The sequence below is a fragment of the Alligator mississippiensis genome, chromosome 11, assembly GCF_030867095.1.
Source record: "Alligator mississippiensis isolate rAllMis1 chromosome 11, rAllMis1, whole genome shotgun sequence".
NCBI classification, from domain to species: domain Eukaryota; kingdom Metazoa; phylum Chordata; order Crocodylia; family Alligatoridae; genus Alligator; species Alligator mississippiensis.
The window spans coordinates 42,602,341-42,616,931 of record NC_081834.1 but is presented as its reverse complement, the minus strand read 5'-3'; the positions used below and the strand labels follow the sequence as shown (position 1 = coordinate 42,616,931).

The 14,591-nt window shown below is 46.8% G+C and overlaps 1 protein-coding gene across 1 annotated transcript in view; it reads left to right on the top strand.

Annotated features, from left to right (window-relative positions):
* Positions 1 to 4,309: 4,309 nt before the first annotated feature.
* The window catches only part of LOXL1 (lysyl oxidase like 1), a 35,315-nt gene continuing 25,033 nt past the window's right edge, over positions 4,310 to 14,591 (top strand). The window contains exon 1 of the mRNA XM_006269134.4: positions 4,310 to 5,987. Within this exon, the coding sequence (XP_006269196.3) occupies positions 4,754 to 5,987 (1,234 nt within the window). The 5' untranslated portion in view covers positions 4,310 to 4,753. The remainder of the gene's footprint in view (positions 5,988 to 14,591) is intronic.

The window sequence follows — 14,591 nt, the reverse complement described above, 5'->3', positions numbered from 1 at the left end:
TATAATTTGAACAAATTTTGGACATTTTCATTGGGATGGTAGAAGATCCTGACACCAGAATGACCTCACCTCTTCAAGTCTCATGTCCCAGCTCCAAAGCACGGAGGCACAAGGCCGTCTCATGGAAACAATTGCATTCTTTTATTTTTTAGCATGGGCCTAATCTCATTCTCAGAAGTGGCTGAACTGCTGCAGCTGACACTTTTCAGTACAGTTCAGCCTTAAGCCACATACCCAGGGGGTGGGAAATTTCAGCCCAAAGAGTTTAAGTCTGGCAAAGTTATAAGCAGCTACAAACAGGATCTTGTAATGGGAAGTGTCATGCTACCTTGACTGTAGGCATTACTCCTTGAATTGCCTGTAAAGGACCTCCAGCCGCAATCTCCAGCCATGGTCAGTCAGTTTGCATGGGTTGTAAATTTTGCTGTAGAAATATTACAAACATTATTCCCATGCATTTTTGCTCTTTTGTGGACCATCTCCAATTAAAATACAGTCCGTGAACAGAGCCCTTTCTCCTTTGAATCCCAAAGTCCACAGAATCGTTGAGTACTCCAAACCTCACCATACTGATCCGAAGAAAGTGGGCAACAATGCTTGGCACCCAGCAGCTTAGCTGTGAGAGGTAAAGGATTACATTGCCACAAGAGCTCAACATCCAACAAATGGAGTTCTTTTGGTGGGGAGCAACGACCACTTATACTGGAGACTGAATGGGACCTGTGCTCCTTCGGGAACCTGGGCTGTAAAATTGGCTTCCCCAAACCAACAGATATCAAATAAGTATGCAGAGCCTCTGGGAAGAGAGCCCAGTAGTCCTGATGCCCAGAATCCTCCTGTAAATGCTTGTCTTGTTATAATAGACCAAGGTCGTGTCATTAAAGGATAAATGGGTTTCAAAGTAATGCATGGGTTCTGCCTTGACAGTGACTCTTTAAAACTGCGTGACGGGGATCTTGGTCTTGTGGCTCAAAGAAACACATTATGATGAAGAAGCGAGTCTGTGAAAAAGACCTCTCGATGAGCATGTCTATGCTGAACAATGCAGTGCCATGTCGAGATACCCAAGCTAGCTCAGGGACCGGAAACTATATAGCTGCATTAACATGTCACTCTTCCCAGACTAATTTACCCTGCTGAAAACTAGTGACTGTCAGATCAAATTTGCCCAATGTCAAAACAAGGTTCCATTAATTGCTGACCTTGTGGAGCCTGGCAGGGAAGAGGGCTGGCTGCAAGGCCCATAGATGCCTACCTTGACTTGGGCAAGGTCTTTGGACCTTGGATACTGCTCTGAGCAGGGAGCTTGCTTGGTGGTTAACCACAGTTGTAAGGATGTGTTTGGGGTAACTGATCTGAACATCATAGCTGGAACTATGGCTTTTAGGAAGACAAGCTGGAAGAAGAGCCAAGGGGCTCCCTTCACCTCCGTTCTGGACCTTGGTTGAAGTTGGCTCCACATTAGACCTTTGTTTTGGGCTAATAGCTGCGGCAGGCCATGTCCTATGTTTTTGAACTAGGGCACTGGCTGAGGGAGGTGCTGGTATGATTGTGGCCCTTATCTCAGCAGGACATTTTTCACAGTTGCTTTTCTTCTTTGGACCATACTGCTTGCTACTGAGGTATTTAAATTCTGCCAATCCCAGTGAGAGCACAAAAGACTCTGCTTACACCAATACTAAAACCAGTTCAGTTAGAAAGACTTTGGCAATCACTGTACCACCAGAAAAAGACCTCTAAGGAGTGCCTTGAAACACCCATAGCAAGGAGAATAATGCTGAGAGCTCGTGAGCCAGCACCTGTAGCTGCTGCACTTCTGAGGGGACTTTGGGAAGGGAGCTGCCTTCTGCAAGACAGAAAACTATGCACAGTTATGCAAGTACGTTCACTCCTAACTGTGATGAGTCTGATAGCAAGGGATCGACCTACTGGTGCTGCTGCCGTTTACTAAAGCTGAGCTTCAAATAAACCGAGTATTTGGCAGGGCATTGTGTTATCATGTCAGGGGCCTCCAACCCAGGCCCCAATGGCCTTCAGATGCCACCTCAAAAATTAAACAAACTGCAAACTGCCCAAGGGTTCTAAAAATCGTTATATTTGAGAGGCCTGTCACAAGACAGCAAAAGTGTAAAGGGTATTTGGTCAGGGAGGTAGCTTCAGAGTTCATGAAAGCGCCCATAAAGTCAGAGGGGTTCACCTTGTATTGATGGCCCTCTTGTTAGCTTAGCACAGCTTCTAACACATTTGTAAGTCCTGCTATTATTCCCTCCCAATCATAGTATTAAGCACTAAAGTTGGTTGAAATAAGTTTCAGTGTCAATACTGTTACCATTTTGCAGAGTTTAAAACAGACCCATTTTCCATTGTTTTGTGACATCATGTAAAAGTTTATCATGGATGCCAGATTCATAGATGTCAGGGTCAGAAGGGACCTCAGTACATCATCGAGTCTCAACCACCTGATACATTGCTATTTTTTTTCTCTTAATTTTCTATTTGCACGCTAAAAGCATTTTTCCCCTGATAATCCAAAACTTTTAACAATGATATAAAATGATCCCAGTAGAAGGTCATAGAAAATTTCCCAAAAACTAGAAATTTGAGATAATGCTCATAATTTTGGTGAAACTTGTTTTTTTGCAAACATTAGTTTGTGAGAAAAGCATTGGGCTATTCTACAAAACATACCACTTCTCAAAAAGAGAAACCCGTTTGTGAATGTGTGTGTATTTTTTCATTTTTGAAGCTGGTCACCTTCTTTGTAGGTGCAAATCTCCACAGAAGAAGGATCTGAGTATAAAAAATTGATCTGGTGTAAAATCAAAACAGTAGGATATTGTTTAGGTCAAGCTAGGTAGGAATTTATTTTTCTATTCTACCAGAATATTTAACATTTCACAATTCTTATTCTTGGGCAAGAAGTTGAAATCTTGCTAATTTCCATGATTTCCTAGCAAGGTCTATTCAAAGTGGTTTTAAGTTTTGAAGTTTTACTATACATCAAAGTTATCAAATTTCTTTTGTCTCTGGGCTGGATCCAGACCACAGGGCTCCTCATCAGCCAGATTTGAACCCACCTGTGGTAATGGGGCAAATGATCAGGGAACCATTGGTGTTAACACAGCATTTGCTTGCCCATCACCACCAAAACAAGTTCACAATAAGACTCCATATCCCAGAAGTTGGCAGTGAGCCGTACCCCCCACTCACTCTGCCCCCAAATTTTAGACCCCTTCGGAAGCCCTGTGGTCCTGGTAACATGGCATTTTGGCTGAAATATAGATAAGTTTTAAATCTGGGGGTGGTAATAAAATGATCTTTTTTTTCGTTCACGAATGGACAAGGGACTGGCACCCACGGTGCTGAGAGTCATCTATGCAGTCTGGAATGGCAAAGTAAGGGATCTCAGATAAGGGTTAAGTGCGAGGGGGAACTCTAGGCAGTGGGTTTGTCAGGGTCCTTCATGCCACTGATCTTGCCCTAAAAATGCAGATGGCACCGAAGCAGTTTGGCAAACTCAGCTGGCAGAAAGGCACCTGTGAGGCAAGAAGCAGAGTGATGGGGCATGGAGGTGGCGAGCGGAGCTGAGACAGCATGGAAATCGCTTTAAGGCAGCATGTGGAGCTGAGATGGCCACTTCAAGGCAGCCAGAAGAACCAGGTCAATGAGGAAGCTGCTTTTGAGGTAGAGAGCAGAGCCAAGGCAATGGGGAAGTCAAACGATATGACCATAATGGTGCCTTCTGGGCTTAAACCCCATGCAATCTAGCAAGCTGGTTTCTTGTGGGATGGGTCCCTGAGTGGGAATGACCCCAAACTTTGGGGTGGTCCATACTTAGGCCTGAATTTTACCACTTAAACGTCTCTACTGTTTCACTTGGGATGGCTGTGTGAGAGTGAAGACCATCCAGAGGACCAGGCTGTTGACTTACAGGCTGGAGAGTTGTCTTCTGCTTCCAGATATGGCCCTAACTCCTATTGTGACCATATGCACCATCCTGGAGCACCTAAGATGGGCCCCATCTCTAACCTGGTGATGCACTATTCGAAAGTGCCAAGAGACCCACGGGTGACCAGGAAAGGAAACCCAAATAAGGTTTAGTTTCATTCATAGCAGTGAGGGGTTTTTGTTTTTTCGGGGGAGCAGGGGAGGCATTTGTTGCATTGAGCTGGATTAAAAGGCCCCTCTTCTTACAACAGTGCTGCTTTTTACTCAAAGTTGCGAGTGAAAACAGCTTGTCATGTTATGCTGCTGAATTACAGAAATTGGTGATCTCTAGGACCCAGTGGAGGAAAGTCACACGAGCAGTCCTGAAAACCTCCAAAGTTTTCACAGCCTGTTGCTTATTCATTCAGTTCAGGAGTAAAGCCATCCAGCATAGAGAGAGGGAGAGAAGGAGCAAGCAAGCTGGAGAAAGGAACATCCTTGCTGAGGACATAGCAGCAATGTGAAGAACACTCCCGGGGAAGCCCCGCAAGCCTTTGCAAGATCTGAAGTGACTCTTTTCTTCGTCTCTCATCTCTCCAGCCGACTGGGCATATATTGGCTGCACAATGCAGCCTGCAGGCAAGCTGTGTCGCTTAGAGCGAGCCGGGAATGGACAAAGTTGGATCTATTAACATCAGGAAACGGGGACGGAGGCTTTGGAGAAAGAAAACAGTTACCTGGCAGAGAGCACTCAGGCTGCCTCCCCCTTTGGTTTTGTTTTAAAAGAACTAGTCATTAAAGGAGCCCTCTTTTCTCCTTGGCCACCATGACGGCTCGTGGCTTTTGGGACCTGTGGGCTCTGATGGGCTGCGGGGTCTTTCTGCTGGCCCACGGGCAACAGCCACAGGGCAGCAACGAGCGGTGGAGGCAGATGATCCAGTGGGAGAACAACGGCAGGCTGTACAGCCTCTTGAATACCGGGTCGGAGTACCTGCCCGCTGGCCAGGAGAGAGCAGACAGCACCACCAGGGTCCTGCTTGCTGATACACCCCGGACCCAGGGCAGAAGGGCGCAAGGGAATGTCCGGAGGCAAGCGCCCACCTTGCCAGTCAGAGCAGGCTCTGACACTGTCCGAGGCCAAACGCGGCACCCGTTTGGCTTCGGCCAAGTCCCAGACAACTGGAGGGAAGGAGCTGTTGGAGACGGTGGCAACTCCCAACGGGTTAGGCCGTCCCCGGCTCGGCAACGACAGACCAGCTCTGCCTCGTCCTCCTCTTCCTCGTTTGCCTACTCCTCCTTTGGGCAGCCCTCCTACTCCCAGTTCCCCTATGCCCAGCCCCCCTTTGTGAACCAGTATGAGACCTATGACCCCCAGGTGCCCCGACTCTATGATGAGGGGTACATGTACTACCGCAGCACAGGGACTGGAGGGGGTGCTGTTGCATCGGCAGCGGCGGGTGCCAGCGTTATATACCCCTTCCAGCCCAGAGTAAGGTACGAGGAGTACGGGGAGGACCAGAATCCCTACAGAGCCCAGGGGTACTACCCTGCTCAGGAGAGACCCTACGTCCAAGTGCCCCACCAGCCCCAACCCCAGCCCCAGCCCCAACCCCAACCCCAACCCCAGCCCTCCGATGGACTGGATCGGAGGTACTCCCACAGCTTGTACCATGACACCGGCACCACCTTTGAACAAGGCTTCCAGGACTCTTATTCAGCTGCACAGAACCGACAGCCAACAGGACAGGGAATCTCTGCTACGGACAACTTACAGGTCAACCCAGGGTCCCCTGTGGGGGCTGGCCCTGGGTATGGGTCTGACCCACGATTTGGGCTCTACCCACCTTACGGAAATGTCCCGGCAGAGCCGTACGTCCCGCCTCGCAACGTGGAACCCCAGCCGCCTTTCCGGCCCTTGGATCCCTACGGGGTACCGAGGCCTGAACCCTACCTGCCCGTGAGGAACCCAGAGGCACCACAAGTGATACCAGACAACTCGGGTGCTAGCCAGGCCCGGGTCAGCGTGGGCAGCGTTTACCGACCCAGCCAGAACGGACGAGGTGAGTCTTCTGCCTGGGGTGTATTCAAGGTGGGGGTACAAGGGAGTGCTCCATGGGCCTGTCCTAGTGCCTCCAAACATCACTGCTGCGAACCAAAGAAGATATTAGCCCTTTGCTGGCTATAGGTATGTTAGGGACACCCTACAACAGTGGTTCACCACTGATTATCTTTGAGGCCGCACACTTCTCTCTTGCTGTGAGCACCACTCAGAGGCACTTGGCTTTCCTAGCTACCTGTTCCTTCAGGTTGTAGGCAATCGTTGGTCTTCTGCATCATGGTGTATGCGTAAGAGGTCTAGGCAGGTGCTGGGTAAGTCCACTTGTACTGGAGTCCTGCGACCGCCACACCAAGACCTTCAATGCATACACCTAGGCAAGAGTATGCAGGAGTGGAAGTTGCCCAAGACCAACCACACTACCTTTAAACCATTGAGACATAATCCAAAGGCCAGACCAAGTCCAGGTGCTCAGTGCCTCGATGGTTGTAACTTCTGCCAGAGAACAAAAGATACGAACTACTGCTGACTGCCCAATGCCTCAGTGAAGGCACATTTCTGTCAGGGGATGTCCCTTAGCCCTTCTCCAACCAAGGAGTACCCACAAGACAGTGAGAGCTAGGGTTTTGAGGCATCCTATACTCACCTCACTCTGGAGGTTGCAACATAGTGGTATTTTAGAGGAGCCACCCTGCCACAAGTAGCTCTACCACGTTGTCACCAGGCCCTCCTAGTCGGATGTAGTTTACAGTCATACCCAGAACCTTCATGTTGAAAGGGAGACCAAAGTCTGATATTGCCCCTAGTGCATAACTGGATCAGCATTGGTGGCCACGGGCCAGAGAAGTGTAAGGACCGTTGCTTTTAAGGGCAGAGCCCAGAGGAAGCAGACACTCCTTAATACTTTCCATGCTTCCCTCCCTCTTCCCGCAGCTGCCTTGAGGTCCTTTTGTCTTGACCATAGGCAGACCAGTTGTGCAGGAGACCAAGGCATTTATTAAAGTCAGCCTCGCTGGGTAACGCAGATGTCACCTGAGGGTCACTGCTGAACAAACTGGGCAATGGGAGGTAGCGTCATATACGGGGGAGGGTGGGGAAGCAGAATGGAGTGTCATTACATAGGGTGATAAGCACCCTATGAACACCTTTGATAGGTCAGGGTGAACTGTGATGTGATCCCGAAAACAGGGCTGGGAACCGTTCTGCAAATCTCTAGTGATCTATAAACATGCTACTTAAGGCTGAGGTCTAACACATTTGGTACGGTACCAGCTGGGCTCAGCCCCAACATATTCCTAAGGTGTATCTCCACTTCGGTGGCTCAGCCATGCCGCCTTCCAGGAGCGATCTGTACTGTAGTCCTGACTTGCAGCCATGCTGACTTCCAGCAGCGGTAGAGGCACGCTGCCTTCCAGGATACTACACCTCTGGGACCCGCAGCAGCACTGCATTCCAGAAGTTGATTGATTTGACACCTCCAGGGTCCTGCCACAGTGCAGTCCAGGGATTGACTCATTGCATATCTTTGCAGCTGAGCAGCAGTGTATTCAGTGGGCAGATCAGTATTGTATGCCTATAGATCAGGATTGCTGCATGCTTAGGCTCAATTGCTTTGTTCTGCAGACCAGTTTGTACTGTAATGCTGAGTCTCAACGGTGTTGCATTGCTTAGGGTTTTTCTGACCTGCACGTCTCGGGCCGATCTCTAAACACTTGGGAATCAGTGACTGTATTCCGGGGGCTGATGTATCCCACCTCCCAGGAGACCAGACTGACTTCATTCCAGAGGTGCATCTATACTCTCTTTCTGGTCTCAACAGCATTGCGTATTGAGACCTCATCTACAGTGCTCTTCCGCCAAGAGCTGACTTTGAATGATCCCTGCCTCTTCTCCATACTGTGCGCTGCAGGCTGCTCTGCCGTCATACAGGCAGTTGGGGCTGAGCTCTGCTGTGCTGTTGTATAAGAGAGGCTGGAGGCTAATGCCTACTCCCTGGGTGATGAATGCAGCAGAGGCCTGAACAAGCACAGTTGGTGGTTTCACATAATTTTGACCTCAAAATACACCAGTGTTGTGGTTTTTGGCTGAGGCTTGCATTGAGCTTCCCTTGCAATTTTAACATTCAAAGTGTGATTTGAGTGGACAAAGGGAAACCCATGGGATCTGCCTCCCCCTGTGAAGCCGTTTTGCACAAACTCCCAAGAACCCCACCTCAGCTGAACCCTGTGACCCAGGTGGGCCCTGACAGCCATCCAGCTCCTTAGTGGTTTTTGACAAGCCTGGCCAACAACGGTTTGGCTTATATTCAGGAATGAAAACATAGCTCCAAATTCTCCTCTGTTATTCTGGGGCAGTCCTAAGCACTGGTAGCAATGGAAAGGAAGTGGTTAGTTCACTGTGGGTGCATGTACACATGCGCTTTAATGGGCATTACGCTATTTTAATGAGCGTTAAAACGTCACTAAAAAAGTCATGGGAACTTTTACGCGTGCTTTAATTAGAGCACCAAGTCTGCTCCAACATGCAGTAATTACAGCACGTTGGAGTAGCCTCCGTGCTTATGTACAGGTACCCTGTACTTTTTAGTGAATGTACATTAAAATAATTTTATTATAATATGCAATAAATAATAAAATTTGCACTCAACATCACTTAAAAACCCTGCTCTTTAGTTAATGCACATTAAGGCACACTAATGTGCATTTTCCTAGTATCTCACAATAGAGAGCGCTGAGACACGAGTGCCAAGGCTGCTTCAATGCTCTGGGATTGCAGCACATCGAAGCAGACTCGAATCATCAAGCCTGCTGGAACATGGCAATTGCTGCACTCCAGCAACCTCTTGTACTTGAACTAAAGCTTGTCGAATGAGCTTTAGTTCAAACACCCCCGCCACCATTTTCAACCGCAGGGATGCTGATACAGGTGAAGTGGCAGCGCTTTAATTAGGCTCTTGGAGCTGCTCTAATTAAAGTGCACCCCCGCCCCACCCCCAAAGCGCTTGCAAAAGTGCCTGGAGGTACTAGATTTAATGCGCATTAACTAAAGCATGCTGATGCATGTGGAGACGCGCCCTTTGTGCTGCAGTTCAGCATGGGGCTAAAGACCTTATGCTGGCAACACAACAAAGCGAGGTGCTCTGTACAGGAGAATAACGTGGCCTAGTAACAGGCTGTGGAAATTTACACCTCTTGGAGACAAGTTCAAAGCTGGACCTGGGCAGTGAAAATTCAGTGCTTAAGTGAGGAGTTGGTGGATCTCCACAATTGGCGGGAATTAGCCCACTTGTCGGGATGCCTAGCGGAGAGATAGAGAACAAGCTTGCAGGGGCCACCATGATCTCCCAGCATCAAGTGGCCCTGTCCGTACTATACGATCTGTCAGCTGCCTGCAGTGCTTTTGGTCACTGGAGGCTGTTACTGGCTCAGCTGAAGAGTATATCAGGAGTCAGCAAGGCTGAATGGTCCCAACTCTCTCCTTGTCAAGGGCTCCCCGAGGCAGATTTTGGTCCCTGTAGACTTCCACGGGGGTTCTGTTTTGTCCCTGGAGCTCCAGCTTCTGCCTTTTGGTCTCTAGATGGAGCTGAAAGTGTTGGATTTACCCTGCAAACCTCTTTGTGGCTTAGGACCTTCCTGTTTGAGAGTGATCTCTCTGCCTGCACCACAACTGCCACTACAGTGAGTGGAAAAGCCCAAGTAGACCCTCTTTGTCATACATGCAACGTGTCTGTTGGCAGAAAGTTCTCCATAGAGGACCCTCCACTTTCTAACTCATTCTGCTTTTTGACTTAGAAGAGCCCAGGTCTGCTGACTAGAGAGTGTGCTGCTGGCATGTGGGAGCTAGGATGTTGTATGGATCTGGCTTAATTTCTACTTGGCTGGTTGGAAGTCTGGGGCACAATGAATGGAAGCTGCTGCTTTCATCTTTTCTGTGGCTGTAGCTCGAATTCCTGGAAAAGGCCCCTAGAGCCTGGGTGCTTTTTGAATATACATCAAGTTAAAGAAACAAGAGCAGCTGCTATCATTGATACTATACTAGCAAGTAGAGGATATAGGTGAGGTCCTAGCTTTGTTTTCTAGGTGCTGTTGAAGCATGGAGTGGAAAAAGTGCCTGTCCCAAAGAGCTAACCATCTTAATAGATAACAGATAGGAAAGGGAAGATTGTTATGACTTAAGCAACATCAAAAATTACCTCCATCCTGGGTCCCTCCTCTCTCCACGGGCCTCCTTTTTCTCCCTTACAAATAGCTTTTCCAAAAGAGCTGGCCCATCTCTGGGACACTGTTTAGTGGGGGAGAAAGCTTTCTGTAGCCTTTGCATTATAAACAGAGGCCTTTGGTCTGCAGGGCGGCCTTCCAGGCAGATTTCTTAATTGCTAAAATTGCTTTTAAAACAGAATCAAATGTTAATTACCATTTCTAATCTCTTTAAGTGTTGAGTAATCCACCCAAGTTACAGCTCATGGTCTGCAAGGAATTTACAAAATTCCAAGCCCCTAACTGTGCTGGTTACAGATGTCATGGGATTTCAGTCAAGCAGCCGGATGGCTTGATTTTTATAAGACACTCTTTAAGGATTGTATAAACACTCAGCCTTGCACACTCTCGATCTCATCCCCCATAAAAAAGCATCTTGAAAAGTAACTGATGAAACTCAGAGAGCTTGTCCCTACCATATGCTGGTACGTTTGGGTCATAACCAAACACATTTTAACTTTTGGCTGTTTACTTCAGCCCTTGTTCATCACAAAGTGGACACTGGAGCTTTCCACTTTGCAATCAACCTCTCCCTGACTCATTCCCTCAGTGATAATGTTGCAATCCTATGCTGGCAGCACCACCATAGCATCTATGTTCACATGGCACCACAGCTAATAACAATCCATTAACGCTACTTGATCCTTGCAGAGCCCTTTTCATCCACAACTCTCATAGCACCTGACATAGGCAATTAAGGCGTATTACCTCATCCTGCAACAGGACACGGCGTGAAGTGACACAGTTCAGTGGTGCAACTCATAAAACAACTCAGTAGAATAAAGTTATATGAGGAACTCATCCAAAGTGCTTCCTTTGAGAGGTGAAGAAAGCAGTGGGGACAAAAGCTTCTTAAGGAAAAGGGGTGATGTTAAAAAAAAAATCCAAAAAACGTCAGATCTTTCAGTGATGACCACTAGAGTTCAAAATGTTCAACACGAAACCTGGAATCTGGTGGAAGTGGTGCAATCTCATAGGTTCACTGCGGCTTTCATCAATGTTTGGTATGAATGCAGGTGGGATTGCCAGTGAGACCAGGAGAGTTTATAGCTCTAATCCTAAATCAATACCTTGTGGGTATCCTTGAGATTCATTCTGAAGGGTCCTCAGAACATGAAATGTAGAGCACAAACCAAGGAGGCATAAACGTACCCATGACCTAGTACTGAAAGAAAAAGCTCAGCCAGTCAGCTGTAATGATCACACTGTCTGAACCATCTCCATAGGGACTTCCTTTAAACTCTTATAGATCCAGGTAGATGCTCAGGTCCAGGGCAGAGAATGCAGGCTGGATTGGGACAGAATGAGGAGAGGCTCCAGGAGAGGTTGAACTTTGAGACATTCAAGCCTAGGTTTACTGGGGACACAAAATTCAGTCAAGTTAAACTTTAGCCTAGTCTTTCCCTTCTACTTCTGTCCATGATAAAAAGATGTCTTCAGAAGCCAGCGAAGGGAAGGCTTTAGGAGCCAGGTTGCAGGAAAGTACAGAAAGGCTAGGTACAGACATTTGAAAAGCTTGAGGCAAAATCGATCTATGTTATGCAGTTTTCTGTAAGTGGCATAGTTTAGATCAGTAGCGAACATAACACACATTCCAGGAGTGCAAATCTTAGACCGGGTCCTACCATTTTTAAACCAGTCTGTGTATGCCAAATTTCTGTTCTGTTATAAGTAGAGACCAGTTTACAATCGCTTATACTGGTAAAAGTGAAATGTCTGGACCTGGCCCAAGAGTGCAGCAACACCAACGTCAGATCTCAATACAACTCTGCTATGGGCCTGACCCCATGCTCACTGAACTCTTTTCAGTAATTTCAGTGAACACTGAGTTGGGTCTTCGAATGCTCAGTGTGCTTTGTGAGGTTGTAGAAGAGCTTGTTAGACTCAGGTGCAAAAACACTGGGTAGATTTTGGTTTCTGTGGTAAAAATGTGATTTCCCTTGTACTCAGGAAGCCTGATCCTGTCTTTTTCCTTCATGTGGACCATTCTGTTGAAGCTGCACCTGGCAGGTGGCTCTATGAAAGAGGGCAGGGGTAATTGGGAGCCAACTCCTGCCAGTATATCAAGAAAGTATTAGAGCAAACACATTAATCTCTGGGGCATAAATCAATGGTGCGTGAGGGCCAGAAAAGAAGCCACACTTTCTTGTACAGAGTTATGTGCTTGCAAGACACAAGACTAATCACTGTGGTTTTGTTCCTACTTCTGTGTTAGGGGGACATGCATGCTTTTCTTTGAACTATCAGTGCATTGCTAAAGCAAGGTGCAAGACTGTATGCACTATGTAGTGGGTTTGTTACCACTTCATTCCTACTTCTGAACACTGTGGACAGATGCAAAGAAGAATAAAATATGACCTTAGCCAAGTTGCTTCATCTTTTTTCCCCTCTGTAAAATAGCAATAATAATAATAATACTCCTCATCTGTCTGCACAACACCAAGCGTAGTGAGAGTAGCTGGATTCTCTAGGGGCTTCCATAATAATGTAATGCAACACAGCACATACTGAACTGGTCCAAGTTAAGATAGACCTAGTCCACTAATTACCACCTTCCCAAAGCCACACTGACTTCCTATAGTATAAGCAATTATATAACCAACAGGCAACTAAGGGGATGCCTGAATTTTCTTAAGAACGCTGCAAGCTCCAACCACTTTGACTTGGGACACCAGCAATGAAAGACAGAAAATGTTGGGGATTCTCTGAAGTTTTCCTTTCTTTCCCTTCCCAAAGGCCATAAATGCACTGGATGTGCAGACTGGAGTTGTCTGGATGGCTCTCCACCTCCTACCTAAAGCTGTTGCCTTCAAAACAGAAAGAAACTTGGACTCTGTCAAAATGCTGGGACTGTGGAAAATTCCAGCCTTCAGGGGGTATGCCAGGCCTGGAGTTGGCGCTTGTGATCAGACCCCTCCAAGTCCATGTTTCATGCAAGCAACACTGAACAAAGGGCTAATTTTATGAGCTTGACCTCATTTCCTTCTGGCTTGGCTCCAGGGCCTCCCTAGGCAAAGGGGAGCAGTGTGTACATATTCTTGTCAACTTGCAATCCTAACCACATGTGAACTTTCTAAAATAAAAACAACCCCCCTCCTCCATACCCTATTTACACTATCATTTGTTCTTTGTCTCTCTGCTGCTAATATGCTCTTGAGTCAACTTCCGCTATTCTGATGCTGTCCTTATCTAATCAATCCTTTCCTCTTTGACCGAAATATTTATTTCCAGCTGTGGTTTGTTTTTGTTTTTTTGTTTTGGGGGTTTGTTTTTTTTTTGCTTTTTCCGTTGTTCATTTAAGAGTCTTCTCTGTGTATCATTGCTTTCTTTCTCTCCATTGAATGCCATTTGTGTGCTCCATTTCACCTCCTTCCTTTCTCATCTCTTTTTGATCAAGTGTAAACACCCCTACATTGGAAACTGCTTCTGTATTTCGCTGGTCTATGTTTAATCAATTCAAACAAAGATCCATAGGGAATGTGATTCAATCCTTTGAAGGGTGCCTTAAGACATGAGGAGATAAGTGAGGTGTGAAGCAGTGTAGGTTCAATTTTGTCTCTGCCTAGATGATCCCCTACCCCCACAGTCCAGCCCCTGTGCAAGGAGGTAAGCACTGTAATATATACATTTTAGTTTCTGAAATTGGGGACCAATCAATTTACAACCATTATGGAGGGGTGCCTCCAGTCCAAAAAGTGTGAGAACCACTGAACTAAGGAACCTGAAGCAATGGAGAAGATCTGCATTGAAAAATCTCAAATATTGGGAAAAACATGTGCGGCTTGCCTCCTACAGATAAAATGATTGGGTTAAATATCATGAGATGTTGTTTCATTATAAAGGTAGTGCTGTGAGGAAGTTATCTTTTGGTTTCATATTTTCGGGTTTACCTTTACAGTCATGAGGATGAGCAGCTTATCTTCATTTTGAAATGATAGCTGAGTCTTACATAATCACATGACTCCAGAAGTTTTGACAAACCCAAAGCTTGTGAGACTCATGGAAAAATTGTAAGAATCAACAATATCCCGTCTCTGGCCACTGTGTTTCTGGGAAGGGGGCACATGAGGAAAAGTTAAAGGAAAGGTGGTGCTAACTAAAGGGCTGGCAGATCAAGGCAGCTTACTGGATCTAGCCAGATGTCAGAAGGGGTTACTTTGTTTTTTCCTAGACCAGCTTCTTCCTTTGGTGGACTGGGAGGCAAGGAAAGCTTAGGGGAGGTGACTGGTTATAGGACTGATTTTGCTTTGATCGGGACATCTATCCTGTACATCTACCGTGCATGAGACACAACAGCTCTTGCACCAATCTTAAAAAACTTTCCCCCTGAAAAGAATCATCTCCAAATCAGG